The 13285-nt window shown below is 56.3% G+C and overlaps 1 protein-coding gene across 1 annotated transcript; it reads right to left on the reverse strand.

Annotated features, from left to right (window-relative positions):
- Positions 1–30: 30 nt before the first annotated feature.
- On the reverse strand, positions 31–9242 carry PLEKHG4 (pleckstrin homology and RhoGEF domain containing G4). The gene is made up of 21 exons (XM_087827192.1): positions 8685–9242; positions 8421–8516; positions 8224–8347; positions 8042–8135; positions 7884–7958; positions 7687–7803; positions 7426–7524; positions 7182–7330; positions 6882–7020; positions 6671–6787; positions 4560–4742; positions 3824–4326; positions 3502–3748; positions 2685–2774; positions 2383–2604; positions 2120–2290; positions 1870–2047; positions 1096–1212; positions 721–957; positions 518–633; positions 31–357 (listed from the first exon to the last, which is right to left on the reverse strand). Exons 1-21 carry the CDS (start codon positions 9223–9225, stop codon positions 352–354), a joined length of 3621 nt encoding a protein of 1206 aa, XP_087683318.1. The 5' UTR covers positions 9226–9242; the 3' UTR covers positions 31–351.
- Between the last annotated feature and the right edge of the window lie 4043 nt (positions 9243–13285).

The following is a 13285-nucleotide window of genomic DNA, read 5'->3' on the forward strand; positions in this document are numbered from 1 at the left end:
CAGCCTAGTCACTGCCCGGAGCCACTTGGTGCCCACCAGCCTTGAGCATGGAAACACCCACCTTCTGCTCTAATCTAATCCTAACCCTCAATGGGGGTGGGAACCAGAGAGGAGACAGAAGGGGACAGGGAGCCAGGAACCCAGGATCAGGGTGCTTGTTCAGGCTCTGCAGTAGACTCCCCTGCCAGTATGTCTAGTAGGCATAGACGTCAAAGGTGTAGTCGATACGGCAGTGCATGTGGGCTGGAAGTGGCTCCGGTGCCAGCTATGCCCTGGCCATAGATCCAGAGAGAGGTGATGTTCCTTGGAGCTACAGGCTGCTGGATCCACTGCTCATCTGAGAGCCTGGGCTCAGACCTGTGGTGCCAACCTAGGCATGAGTGTCTTATTTTCCTGGTTCAGGTGGGTTCTCTGGGGAATGGCTTTGGTCCACCCAGCCTCACTTCCACCTAAAGGAAAGGCAGCCATAGGCCCAGACTGGGTTGGGGAGGGGCTGGTGGGGCAAAATGGCACTCACATAGGAGAAGTCCTCAAGGCCCCGGCCCAGGGCCTGCCCTGACACACAGCTGCTGTCAGAGCCACTGGAGCCACTGGCTGATGGGCACTGGGATGAGACCTCTGAGTCCTCAGGAGCTAGGGCAGGAGAGTGGGTGAGCTGTTAGCAGGGGCAGCCCAGACCCCAAGTCATGCCCTCCTGCCTCTGGCTAGGCCCAGACCTACTTAAGGATGGATGGCTGCCCAGCTCCCCTTCAGCCTCCAGCGCTGTTTCCTCTGGGAAGCTGGTAGAATACAGCGGCCAGCGGAGGCCCTGAAGAGCTGGGTCTCTGTACAGGTGCAGGTTGAGGGACCCCAGTACAGAGCCGGAGGCAGGGTCTGCAGGAAGGGAGCTCGAGGCCCCCAGATAGGGGCTGTCATAGTCAAATGGGACCACAGCAATAGAGGCCCGAGAACGAACTTCTGCATAAGAGAGAGGGTCAGGTTGGGACAGGTGAGAGCCCACCTGGGTCAAGGCCCTGAGGGGAGTGAAGACGGGGGCTGACAGAGGTCCATGTTGCCTCCCACACAGCTTTCCTCACCCCCACCCGATAAAGCTACCTCTGCACTTCAAAACGTAGTTGATGGTGCGGTCGCTGATAGCTTCCTCATTCGGGGCGATGTCCCTGAAGGCTTTGTTCCCCACACCCATGGACACCATCTCAGCCATGCGCACCTCTGGGTAGAGAGTGGGCTTAGCTGGGGCCCTTTATGACATTGGCCTGGCTCTTGGCCTCTATCTCCTGCCCCTTATTTTTATATTTATATATATATAAATTATCGATTTCAGAGAAAGGAAGGGAGACGGGTAGAGAGATAGAAACATCAATGATGAAAGAGTCATTGATTGGCTGCCTCCTGCACACCCCCTACTGGGGATCGAGCCTGCAACCCAGGCATGTGCCCCGACTGGGAATCGAACCAGAATCTCCTGGATCATAGGTCGATGCTCAACTACTGAGTCATGTCAGCTGGGCTATTTGCCCCCTTAAATGTCTTTCCTTGACACCCATTCCCAGCAGATAAATCATCCTGTGCATTGAGCCTTGGTGGTGCCAGACTCTCTCCTCCCAACCATCCTGTGGGCAGGTGTAATTCCCCTTTTAGAGATGAGGGTGATACTCAAAAAGATTAATACTGTGTCCATGGTCAGAGACAGTGACAGCAGGACTGCTAACTTTGAGGTTCTTTCCCCTGCATTGGCTGCTGCTGCTGCTTGACCTCCTCCCCACTTCCCAAGCATTTCTAGGTCCCTAGGCCCTCCCTGGGCCCCTGTGGGACCACATAAGCTCTCTGGAAAGGGGAGTAGGGGGTGAAGTGGGGCCAGGGACATACCTTTGTTGTGGACAGCCTGCTTCCAGAGCAGGCGAGAGATGTCAGCCGTCCAAGCCTGCTTGGTGGCCAAGTTGGTGGCTTGTAGCACAAAAGTGTCCCTGGCCTTGCGACGGCGGAACCAGATCTCAAAGCGCAGGTTGCTATCCCCACAGCACTCAGTAAGGCCAAGGTCTGCCATCTGTGTGGCCAGGAGAGGGATGTGGTGAGACATGGTGAAGCAGGGGCCCAGGGCAGGGGCTGGTGGGCCTACCTTGAAGGAGCGCTTGTAGGCAAATGTGTCGATGCCTGTGGGTCCTCGGCGAGGCTTGCTGAAGAGCAGCAGCTCCTCAAAGAGGAAAACGCGGCGCAGGGACTTGTGACGCCCAGTCCGCACTGTGAATTCATCTTGTCGCACCAGCTGCCCCTGTTCCTTGAGGTTAACCTGCCGAGTTGGGGCCCAGTGGGTGCCCAGCTTCTTTGGCCCCTTCCCTTGACACCCACTGCACCTGCCCACCATGGCTTGGCATGACTCACGTCACAGCCCTGGATGGCGTCCATGGCAAGCAGGTCATTACCGTGTCGCAACTGGAAGCGCACCAGGCTCTGGGCGGCCTGCAGGGCACTGAGCTCCTGCGTAGGCCCCCCGCAGGCCCGCGCCAGCTCCTGGAGCAGCAGTGCATACTTGCTCATGCGCTGGATGGGCTTCAGCAGGTAGGAGGCCAAGTCCAGGTGGTCCCCCAGCACTCTCTGCTTGTCCTGCCAGGTGGACGGGAGACCATCAGGCAACTTCAGGGTACTCCCGCCATTACCCCCCCATCAGACTCAGGCTCACCTACCTTGAAGAAGGAGTGACCGTAGCTGGTCATCAGGGCATCGGAGCAAGGTTTATTTTTGCTGTACAGCGCATACATCCCAAACTGCACCCTCTGCGAGGACATGTAGCTCAGCTCCAGATGCAAGGGGGCCAGCTCCCAAAGGCTGCCCTTGCCTGGGCCAGATAACTCTCAGCTTGAGAGGACCAAAATGCCAACAGGTGGCTCCCAAGAAGGCCTCCTACTGCAGATCCAATCTGCCCTGCTTTGAATGAGGGGTGATCTGGCAAGAACAGGCCCTGTGCACAAACGGTGTGCCCACAGGCCTTCTGGGGAAAAAGTCCTGCACCCAGCTTGGCTCCTCCCACGGTTCTAAGAACACCCTCTGGTCTTATCTCACCTTGATCTACTCCTCTGCTCACTATACACAGACACTCTGACCTGTCTCTTCCTTGACCACCGGGTGTCTTTCCTGCCACAGGCTTTGCAATTGCTCCTTCCTATGATGGCACACTGACTCCAGCCTCTCCATCTGGCCTCAGCTTGAACATCAGCTCCTCACAGGCCTAACTGCTCTCTCAAATGGGGACCCCCTGCCCCATTGGTAACTCACAATCATCCATCTATCCTGATTATTTTCCTCCTAGCCCCTACTATAATCTGAAATAAACTTTTTCACTTTTACGTCTCCTCTACTTAAATATGAGCATCCTGAGGGGCAGGGCCCTATTAGTCTCACTCACAGCTGTACCCAGCACAAGGCCTGGGACCAAGCAGATGCCAAACAGCTTTACTGAGTGTGGGAGAATCAGCAAGGGGCCAGGGGGACGAGGGGGCTTACGTGGCGCAGGAAGGCATAGGCCACCCGGGGTGGGTGCCGCGTGCAGGCCTCCAGCTCACGCAGGAAGAAATGGCAGTGGAAGTCACGCAGCTTTTCCAGGTTGCCAAAGAGGTGGGCACGCTGGCCACGGAGGCCCTGCGGCACATCAGGGCGATCCAGCTCGGGGAAGTAGTTCTCTATGGTATAGTCAAGGGCACGGACATACTCCCGCTCTGTAGCCACCATCTCTGCCAACACCAACTGGAGCCTACCAGGTAGGTGAAGTGAGGACCCTAGGCATCTACCCCGCCACTCCCCTCCCTGCCCTGTCCAATGCCCGTACCTGTTGGGACTCCTGGGATCAGAGCTGCCTGACAGAGGCATGGTGGGGGATAACCCTGGCTGGGCACCATATCTAGCCTCTGGTCTGTGGCAGGCAGCCACAGTGGCTGCATGGTGGCAGTGATAGACAGACTCTCTGAGACTCTGCCCCAGATTCCGATCAAGGCTGTAGGCCTTCCTCAGGGGAGGGGTGGCAGGCACAGCTGGGACCTGGCTGACACACAGGCTAGCTGTGCTGCCCGTTGGTGGTGGCTTCAGTGCAGCCTCTAGCTTCTGGTCCAGGGCCAGCCAGGTGTCCTGGCACTGTGCCCAGGCCCAGCGGCACTGCTGGCGGATGCCTTCAGAGCCCAGCCCTGTGGCCAGAGCCCACATCTTTCGGAAGTGGGCAGGAGGCAAGTCAGGGTACTTGGTCCAGTGCAGCTGCAGGCGTTGCAGCACGACCCCTGGGTGCTCCTGGTCCAACTCTGCCAACACCCGCTGTCCCTCCTCAGCCCATGTTGAGGCCTGCAACACCAAGGCCACACAGGAGGAGGATCCCACCAAGACCTTCTCCCCCTCCCTATCTCCACAGAGTGCTGGCCCCAGGCCACATCCCCAGTGATTGGATTTAGGGGTCAGACTGAAGACAAGGAGAACAGGAAGGACAGCCAGGAAGAGCTCAGGCTGTGGAGGAGCTGGGCAGCCACCCCTCTGGCCCTACTGACCACCTGGAGTCAGGGACAGGACCCCGCACATACCTGCTTGAAGAAGCACAACAGCCTCTCAGCATCTGCCAGCCACTGCCGCCGCTGGGCCAAAGCCCTAGAGAATTCAGTCAGCTGGGCTTGCAGGGCCAGAAAGCGGGCCCCGAGGGGGCCCAGTTCAGCTGCTTCCCAGCCAGCCAGTGGCTGCAGAAACTTCTCCCCTTGCCTGACCTGCTCCTGGAGACAGAGGCTGGGCTCAGTGGCTGGGTCTGGTAGTCTAGTCCCCGAGCCCAGGTCTCTGCTGACATCTACTCATCAGTATCAGTCTCTCCTGTCATCAAAGACCCTCCCTCCACTTCCCACACATTTCCTTTTCACTCTTAACCCCTCCCCACAGCCAAACCTTCCTGGAGAAATTGTCTCTCCTCATTGTCACTGTGTCTTCACCTCATCAGCCCACTCCAATCCCACTTCGATCCACCTCCCAGCAGGTCTCAGGACTCATCTGACTCCACAGCTCAGCAACATTCAAGCCCTCCCCATTCTGCTTGTCCATCTCTGGTGATGACTCCTCCTGCTCCCAGACCCTTAACCGGGCCATTGAACACTGAGGCTCCTGAAGACTGTCCACTCTCTCCCCCCAGGCAATCTTGTGTAACCACACTTCAAATGTCACCCACATACCCACATCTACCAAGTGACCCTCTGCGGCCAGATCTCTCCTCTAAGTGACAGGCCCAATCCTGACAGGTCTTCCTCTTATTCCCACACGCTCATCTCCAAAGTACACCCAAGACTGGATTCACATATGCCCTTCCTCCAGAAATTCCTTGCCTCCTGGTACCTCTCTCAGGAAACAGAACCCATTCATTCTTACAATCTCCCTCTCCCACTTATCCTCTCATATATCCACCATCAAATCCCATCAATTTCTCAAATCCATCCTCTCTGCTATCATCCTGGCCAGAGTAACCACTTCCCAGCTGGACCACTGCAATTGCCTCTTCAATGGACCCTCCATGTCCATCCTCCAAACTGTTGTCTGCCCAGAAACTAGGGTAATCTTCCTAGAACACAGATCTGAATATGACTTTCCTGCTTAAATTGTGCACTGTTACAGGGCCTAGTGATCGGGCCCCTGACCTCCAGCCTTGTTTTACCTCATCTCATCCTACTCTCCCTCCCTCTTATGCTCTGCATTTCAACCTCACTGTCCTTCTTACCGTTCCTCAGGCCAGACATGCTCCCTACAGCTGCAGGACCTTTGCACATGCTGATTGTCCCCTCAGCCTGGAATGTCTCATGTCTCCAACCCTCTTCTGCCTGGTTTACCCCTGGCCTATCCTTCATCTCTCATCTCAAAAGTCACTACCTTGCCCGGCCAACGTGGCTCAGTGGTTGAGCACCGACCTATGAACCAGGTCACGGTTCAGTTACTGGTAAGGGCACATGCCTGGGTTGCAGGTTTAACCCCCAGAAGGGGGTGTTCAGGAGGCAGTCGATCGATGACTCTCATTATTGATGTTTCTATCTTTCTCTCTCCCTTCCTCTCTGAAATATATATATATATATATATATATATTTTTTTTTTTTTTTTTTTTTTTTAAAGTCACTATCTGGCCCGGCCGGGCATGGCTCAGCGATTGAGCATCGACCTAGGATCCAGGAGATCGAGGTTCGATTCCTGGTCAGGACACATGCCTGGGTTTCAGGCTTGATCCCCAGCAGGGGGCGTGCAGGAGGCAGCCGATCAATGACTCTCTCATCATTGATGTTCCTATCTCTCTCTCTCTCTCCCTTTCTCTCTCTGAACTCAATAAAGATATAAAAAAACAGATAAACAACAACCAAAAAAAACTAGGTGATCATTGTTTAAAAAAAATTTTTTTTTTAAAGTCACTATCTCAAGAAAGCTTGCCCAACACCCCTTCTGGATCATGTTTTTATTACACACTCACGTAGAACCACATGCATTGCTTCTTTCCCGAGCTCTTTGACTCAGTTTGCAAACACATGTATATGACTTTGAACCTTTAATTACAACTTCTCTGTTGGACTGAAAATCCCAAGAGAGAAAAGATTAGATTTGCCTTCACCCACCCTGCATTCCTAGTGCCTGGCAAAGTGCCCCAATACCTACAGAATGAACAAGCGCCCAAACTCACCTGGGCAACCTGATCCAGCTCCCGAAAAGGGCCCTGGGCCTGGAGCAGCATGTCTAGTGAAGGTTCCCTTGGCTTCTCCAGGGCTGGCCAGCCCACCTGCTGTAGCCACATTTCAATCTGGAGGGGCACAAACATGGTAAGGACAGCTGCTGTGGGTTGGACGTCATGCTTAAGGTCAGGGGTGGGGCCCATCTAAGCAGGTCATTCTCACCTGGTGCAGCCCGCCCTCCTGGGCCTTCAGTGTCTGGATCAACTCCAGTGCCTGTACTCGGCGGTTACTCTGCAGGGTCAGTTGGTGCAGCAGCCCATCCACGTGGCCATAAAGCTCATCAACCTTGTCCATCGCTGTCCTAGTACAACGTAGACGATCTTAAGGCCCCTGCAAGTTGCCTTGCTCCACTCCACCCTGTCCTGGGACCACAATCCTGGCTGGTTCTGAGCCAGCCAGCTGAGTCATTGGCAGGGGACATGGTATGTTGGTGCAAGATCTGGGAGCTGGTCTTGTACTTACCTGTAGTCTGGGCTCTGGGTCACCTCTGGGACCTCCTGCTTCAGCCATGCCAGCTCCACACTCCCCTGGCATTGTAGCCATGCCAGCTGTGGTGAGTCTAGCACATGCTGCATCAGGACCCGTGCCTGCCGCAGTAGCTGATCAACTTCCTGTGATTAAAGGCAACACAGGTGGTGGAGATGAGCATGGGCGAAAAAGAGGGAGACAGGAAGTATTTGGGGAAGAGTCAGGAGGAGACACTCACCCCAATCTCCATGGGCTGGGGCATATCCTTCACGTTCTCAATGGTCCCCTGGAGCAGGATACAAACCACTTGGCAGCTCTGCAGCAGGGCTTCTAGACGCTGTGAGCAGGCATGACAGAGCATTGCACAGTGCTGATCCCGGGCATCTTGGGTTCCAGGATGCTGTAGCCAGCTCTGTGCTGCTCCAGCCAGCCGGGGAGAGGCTCCTCTGCTGACCAGACTGCCTGCATACCCACCCTATGCCCCACCCAGTCCACTGACCATCCGGAAGTCCAGCCAGGCCTGATGGCAGTAAGGCAGGCCTCCTCCCAGTGAAGCAGGTAACCATGAAGTGGAGATGTGGGTCAGCAGGCTCTGATGAGAGGACAACTGCTCTAGCTGCAGGAAAAAATAATGTTGTGACCCAGGCCTGGTGGGGAAGCACCCCATCTCCACCCCTGGCCAACATGGCTCAGTACCTGCAGCCCTGAAGGCACTTCCTCTGGCATTTTTCCCACCAGCAACACCTGGTGCACGGACCCTGGGGCTGCTTCCTGAAAGATACCTGAACTCATCCCTGCCCCAACCCTACACAAATGAAATGGTTGGTGGTGAGGAGCTACAATCCTGTACTCACTTGCAGTTGGCTGAGCCCCCAGAACAGGGAAGAGCTTGGGGGACAAATTCGGGCATCCACTAGCACAGTCATTCCCAAGGCCTGTACTTCAAGCCTAAAGGAGCAGGCTTAGTTCAGTATCTAACTCCCAGGCCCTGCCATCTCCTAGCTCAGGGTGTACCCCCCAACCTCCTCTCCACAACCTGGGGATGCTTCGCAGGTAGAGCAGGAGGCGGATGAGTTCATGGCTGCTGCACTTGGGATGAAGCCAGGTGTGACTATGGGCGCACAAAAGCAGCACTGCCCGGCCTTCTACATCCCGAGTCCCTGTGGGGAGAGGGTAGTGAACATCTGCCAATCAAGTCACCCCACCTCCACCACCTCTAGTCCCTCCTGCTACCTGGGAGGGCAGCCATGCCACTGGCCAGCAGCTCCCAGGCGAGGTCTTGGGCCAGAAGGTAGTCAGCAGGCTTAGGGAGGCTGGACCCGCTGCCGTCTTAGGAAGGGAAATGGCTTGAGTCTGCATTGGCCCACCTACCCAAACATCCCCTCCTCGGACCTAGACTTCAGCCTGAGTAGGGTGGGAGCCCTCCCCAAGTCTTGGCATCCCTCTCCAGGCACTCCCCCACTCCTTTCCAAGACATCTCCGCCCAGTCTCCCTTACCCCGCTCCAGCAGCTGTGATGATGTCTCAGATAAAGGGCCTCCAAGGTCCACAGAGTCTCTGTCCAAACCTCCAGGGTTCAAGCCAGCTGTCATTATCTTGCCTGGACCTGGGTCCCCTGCCAAGTCTCCCCCTTGGCTGACACTCTTGCCTTGTGCCAGGCTAAGGTGGGAAGACATTAGGCCTAGGAGGCTCTCCACTTCAAAGGGGCCTGGTTCCTCTGACTTGCCTGAGGAACCTCCTAATGTGCCCCTCTGGCCATCCCCTGACCCATCTGCAGCCATCTGTCCTGGGGATGATTGAAGCTCCCCAGGCAGGGGGCTGCCCTGTAGCCCTTCACCCTGGGCTGCCCCAGCTGGTGGTCTTGGAGGATTGGGGTCCTTGACCTGCATCTGGGGAGCAGGTTCCTCCTCATCCCAGTCATCCCTGAAACGGCACACAGCAAACCTCCAGTCGGTGGCATGGCCCTGGGAGTCTGGAGACTCATCCCCATCCCCCAGGGACCCTTCCATCACCCACTCCTTAAGGGTGGGGCTGCTCATGGCAAGCGGGAGAGAGGCTGGGGCCTCAGCGTGAACTGAGGCCTCGGCTCATCCAGGAAAAGGGTTGAAAACGGTCGGGTAGCACTCGGAGCGGGGGACGCAGGCAGAAGGCGCTGTAGGAGATGCCAGTTTTGGTGCCCAAGCACAGGGAGCGCAGATGTTGCCGCGGGTCAGGCCTGAGGAGAGGGGAGAAAGGCAGGGGTCTCCCTTCCACCCAGGCCCTGCCCGGCTACGCTCACGTGGCCTCCCACCCTCGAAAGCGCACTCTCGCCGCTTTGCAGGCCCATGCTGGGGGCGCTGCCTCGTGCTCGCACTTGGGGGGCCAACGGGAACCCCGCCCCGCCCGGGGACTTGTGCGCCTCCACCCTTCCGGGTCCACCGCACTCATACCCCCCAGGGAAGACGCCACAGGGAGCAGGGAAGCCCAGGCGGCCGCGCGACCGGGAGCCCCCCTACGTACCGCGGCGGAGCCTCGACGGCGCGTAACAGCGCTCAGCCGGCGTCCGCGGGCGCCGCCTCCCGGCCGCCGGGGAGGGGCGCAGGGCATCCGAGGTCTCGGCGCCGCGCCGCCCCCTGGGGGACGGAGGACGGAGCCACAGCCCACCGCGCCAGACCCGACGGCGGACGGAAGGCCGCCCGGACAGCGTGGAGGCCGGACCCTGAAAGCGCCTGCTGCCCGCTGACCACTCCTCCCCCGCGGGCCCAGCCGGCTCCACTCCACCCGCAGCCCCAGGGCCCCCAGTGACTGTGACTCAGCTTCTCAGTCGGGTCGGGGCAGAGACCAACGGCCATTCCGCTGTGCCCACTCCCCTAAAAGCGGCCCCGCTGGGGAAGGTGGTGGAGGTGCACAAGTGAGTGAGCCCGTGGATCCTCCTGGGGGTGGGGGGAAAGGGCTTGCGGGGGTGGAGTGTGTATGAGAGGGGGCTTCTGCTCTGGAATGCACGAAATATTGGGGGAGTCCTGTCCCAGCCTCCCTAAACAAAACAAGGAGCACTCATTCTCAGCCGGGAGAAAAGTGTGGGCCCAGGGTGTCAGACGCCCCTAGAAAGAGAGACTTCCTAAGCCCAGATCAGCTACTTGGGGCTGCTAGGAGCCAGTAGGGGTATCTTCATGGAGGGCAGGAGGGAGGGTGGGAGGGAGGGTCCCCTCCACTGCAACCCTCATCTTCCTTCCAGGCCCAGGCACCAAGAGACAAGTTGTATGATCCCATGATGGGAAGAGTGACTGCTGTAGGGCTGGAGAGAGGGAGTGGGCAGGGAGGTCTCTGGGGTGGGAGCTGAACCAGGCCTGCCAGAATCCACCAATCCACCAGGCCCAGACCCTCCACTCCCTTACATTCCTTCTTTCACATACACTCATTCCCCAGCCAACACCCCCTTCCCCACAAAGTCTAGTCAAGGAAGCTGGGAATGAGGTCTAGACCAGAGAGATACTACCCCAGGCCTGCTCCTCCACTTACCTGCTGGGTGAGCTCCAGCAACTCAGTTCTCTTTCAGCCTCACTTTACTCACTTGTTTTAAAAAAAAGAAAGAAAAGAAAAAGTCATTTCTTCCTCTTGGGATTGCCCTGGGGACTAGGAAAGACCCTGTATGTCAAGCGTCCACTTGCTACCAGCACTTGGGCTGTGCTGGTGCTCTGGCCCTCACTTCCCCCTCAGACAGGGGATCCTCAACTGGTGAAAGTCACTTGGATAGTTGACCTGTGAGATCCCTCCCAGTTCTGAGGTCCGTTTGAGACAAGTGGACCTACTCTAACACCCCCCCAGAAGTTGTGGGAAGATTATTAGAAGATAGGCTATGTGGCCAGAAGAAGACACTGTGCCCCACAGCAGGCTCAGGCCCTTGGTTCCTGGGTTTAATGGCTTCCCTGACTCTAAGGCAGGGACTCCCTCGTGAGCCCAAGGAGGCTGCCAGAGGAGGGAGCCTGAGCATCAGAAGCAGGCACAGTGGGAACAGCAATCCCCCCTCCTTCCAGCTGTCACATCAGCACCCAGAGTTCAGACTCTCAGCTACCAAGGAGTCTTCTTCATGAGCTGATCTGGCTGCAAGAGAGGAGCCTTGGAGTTGTCCTGTTCCATCCCCAATCCCCAATGGGTCCTCTCATCCCACCCTCCTCTAGCTGTAGTGAGCATCAGGACCAACCTTGGCTCCCTCCCCAGCTGTCCCAGGGCCACCCCACTGAGTCACTGCCTCCTGCTCCCTCCCACCCCTTCTGCTGCCCACTGTGTGCCCACCCCCACCCACCAGCCAGGCCCCCTAGGAGCCCTAAGAGCTGAGGGAGAAACCTGCTGGCAGGCACACATACCCCCCCAAGACCAGAGGCAAATAAGAGGCCTTAAGCCACAGGCCATCGCTAACCCCAGCACCCCAGAACACAGGCAAACAGATTAGGGCCAGGGCCAGGCCTTGGTTTATTTGTTCCACATAGAATGTGCCCTGTAAGCTAGCTTCATGAAAACAGAGACTATGTGCTGTCCACTTCTTACTTCCAGCAACAATAAATGTTTAGGGGATGCCTGAGATGGGTCACACTACCCCTGCCCTCCTGAGGCTCTTCAGCCATGATCCAGATGTAAATCAGTCACAAATGGAGACAGGTTCTGAGGCTCTATCTGAAAGGGACACAGAAGAGGCCAAAAGCTACAGGATCCATGGCCCCTTGATGGCAAAGATACAGATAGAAATGGGGGCAGACTGAGGCCTAGTGGGGAATACTGGGGGCTGGGCCTGGAGCCAGCCTGGAGCCAGCCTGGGCTGCTGACCACAGCAGGCTTTGTGGGCTGAGGTTGCAGGACTGAGCAGTGACTCATGGGGCCCATCTCTGTGGCTCTCCTGACAGCAGAATATACTCATAGCAGCCTTTTCCACTGAGATCATAAAATGGGGATGGGCTTCCCTCCCCTGCCATTTTCCTAGCCTTCCCTCACTTTCCCTCAACCTTCCATTCCTTGCCAATATAAATAAATCAAAAATAAAATGCTCCATCCTTGGCTTGTGTGGCTCAGTGATTAGAAGGTCAGCCTGCACACTGAAGGGTTGGCGGTTTGATTACCGGTCAAGGGCATGTACCTTGGTTGTGAGTTTGTTCACCGCACCTAGTTGGGGCACATGGGGAAGGCAACCAGTCAATGTGTCTCTCTCACATCAATGTTTCTCTCTCTCCCCCCTCCCTTCTACTCTCTCTGAAAAGCAGTGGAAAAAAATATCCTCAGGTGAGGATTGATTAAATTAAAATAAAGTAAAATAAAATAAAATACTCTGTGCCTCAGTGGGCCTAGTAATAGGAGACCTACAGTCATTGCCCTCACTCCATCTCAAATCTTGTATACCCTCTTCAATACTGCCCCAGACAATGAGGGTGACATATATCCCTAACTTTCTAGACCTCTCTCACCTTTGGCCTAAATAAACTCCAAACTCCTTAGTGTGGCATTCAGGGCCATCCAATGGCATCAGCGCCTTCCTGTCCAGCTCCCATACTGACCTGGAAAACTGATCTGATTACAAGTCTTAGTTACCTCTCCTCTACCTGGAATGCCAACACCCATCTCCCCAGGTCAAAATCCTTCCCCCTTCAAGGCCTGGAGGTAGCTCAGGTGGCACCGAAGGCCATTTCTGCCATCCTGTCCAGTCAGGTGGTGACCCATAGATGAGCTCTTGACTTGCTCGCTCTCCTGCATCCCAGATTCCTGTCTCCCCCGCACTGTGCTCACCTGCTTTCTTTCCCCAGTCCCCTTGCCTCTGACCAACCCTCTCCACCTGGCAGTCCCACTGTTCTTAGTTACCCACCACCAGGCCCAGGAGCCCCTTTGCACCCCCTCCCCTGCACCTTCAGTTGCCTGATTGTGTGAATTTGATTTCTACAACCTTTCTAATGTAATAATTCTCAAAGGGTGTGGTCTGTGGACCACCTCTCTCTGGAGAGCTTGTTAAAGCTACAACTTCTGGGCCCCCATATACCTGCTGAGAAACCTCCATAGAATCTTTGGAGTAGGCCCAGGAATCTGCATGTTTGATAAGCTCCCCAATGATTCTCACACTTAAGTCTGAGAATGGCTGCC

This window comes from Miniopterus natalensis, chromosome 18, assembly GCF_054644295.1.
Source record: "Miniopterus natalensis isolate mMinNat1 chromosome 18, mMinNat1.hap1, whole genome shotgun sequence".
NCBI lineage: Eukaryota > Metazoa > Chordata > Mammalia > Chiroptera > Miniopteridae > Miniopterus > Miniopterus natalensis.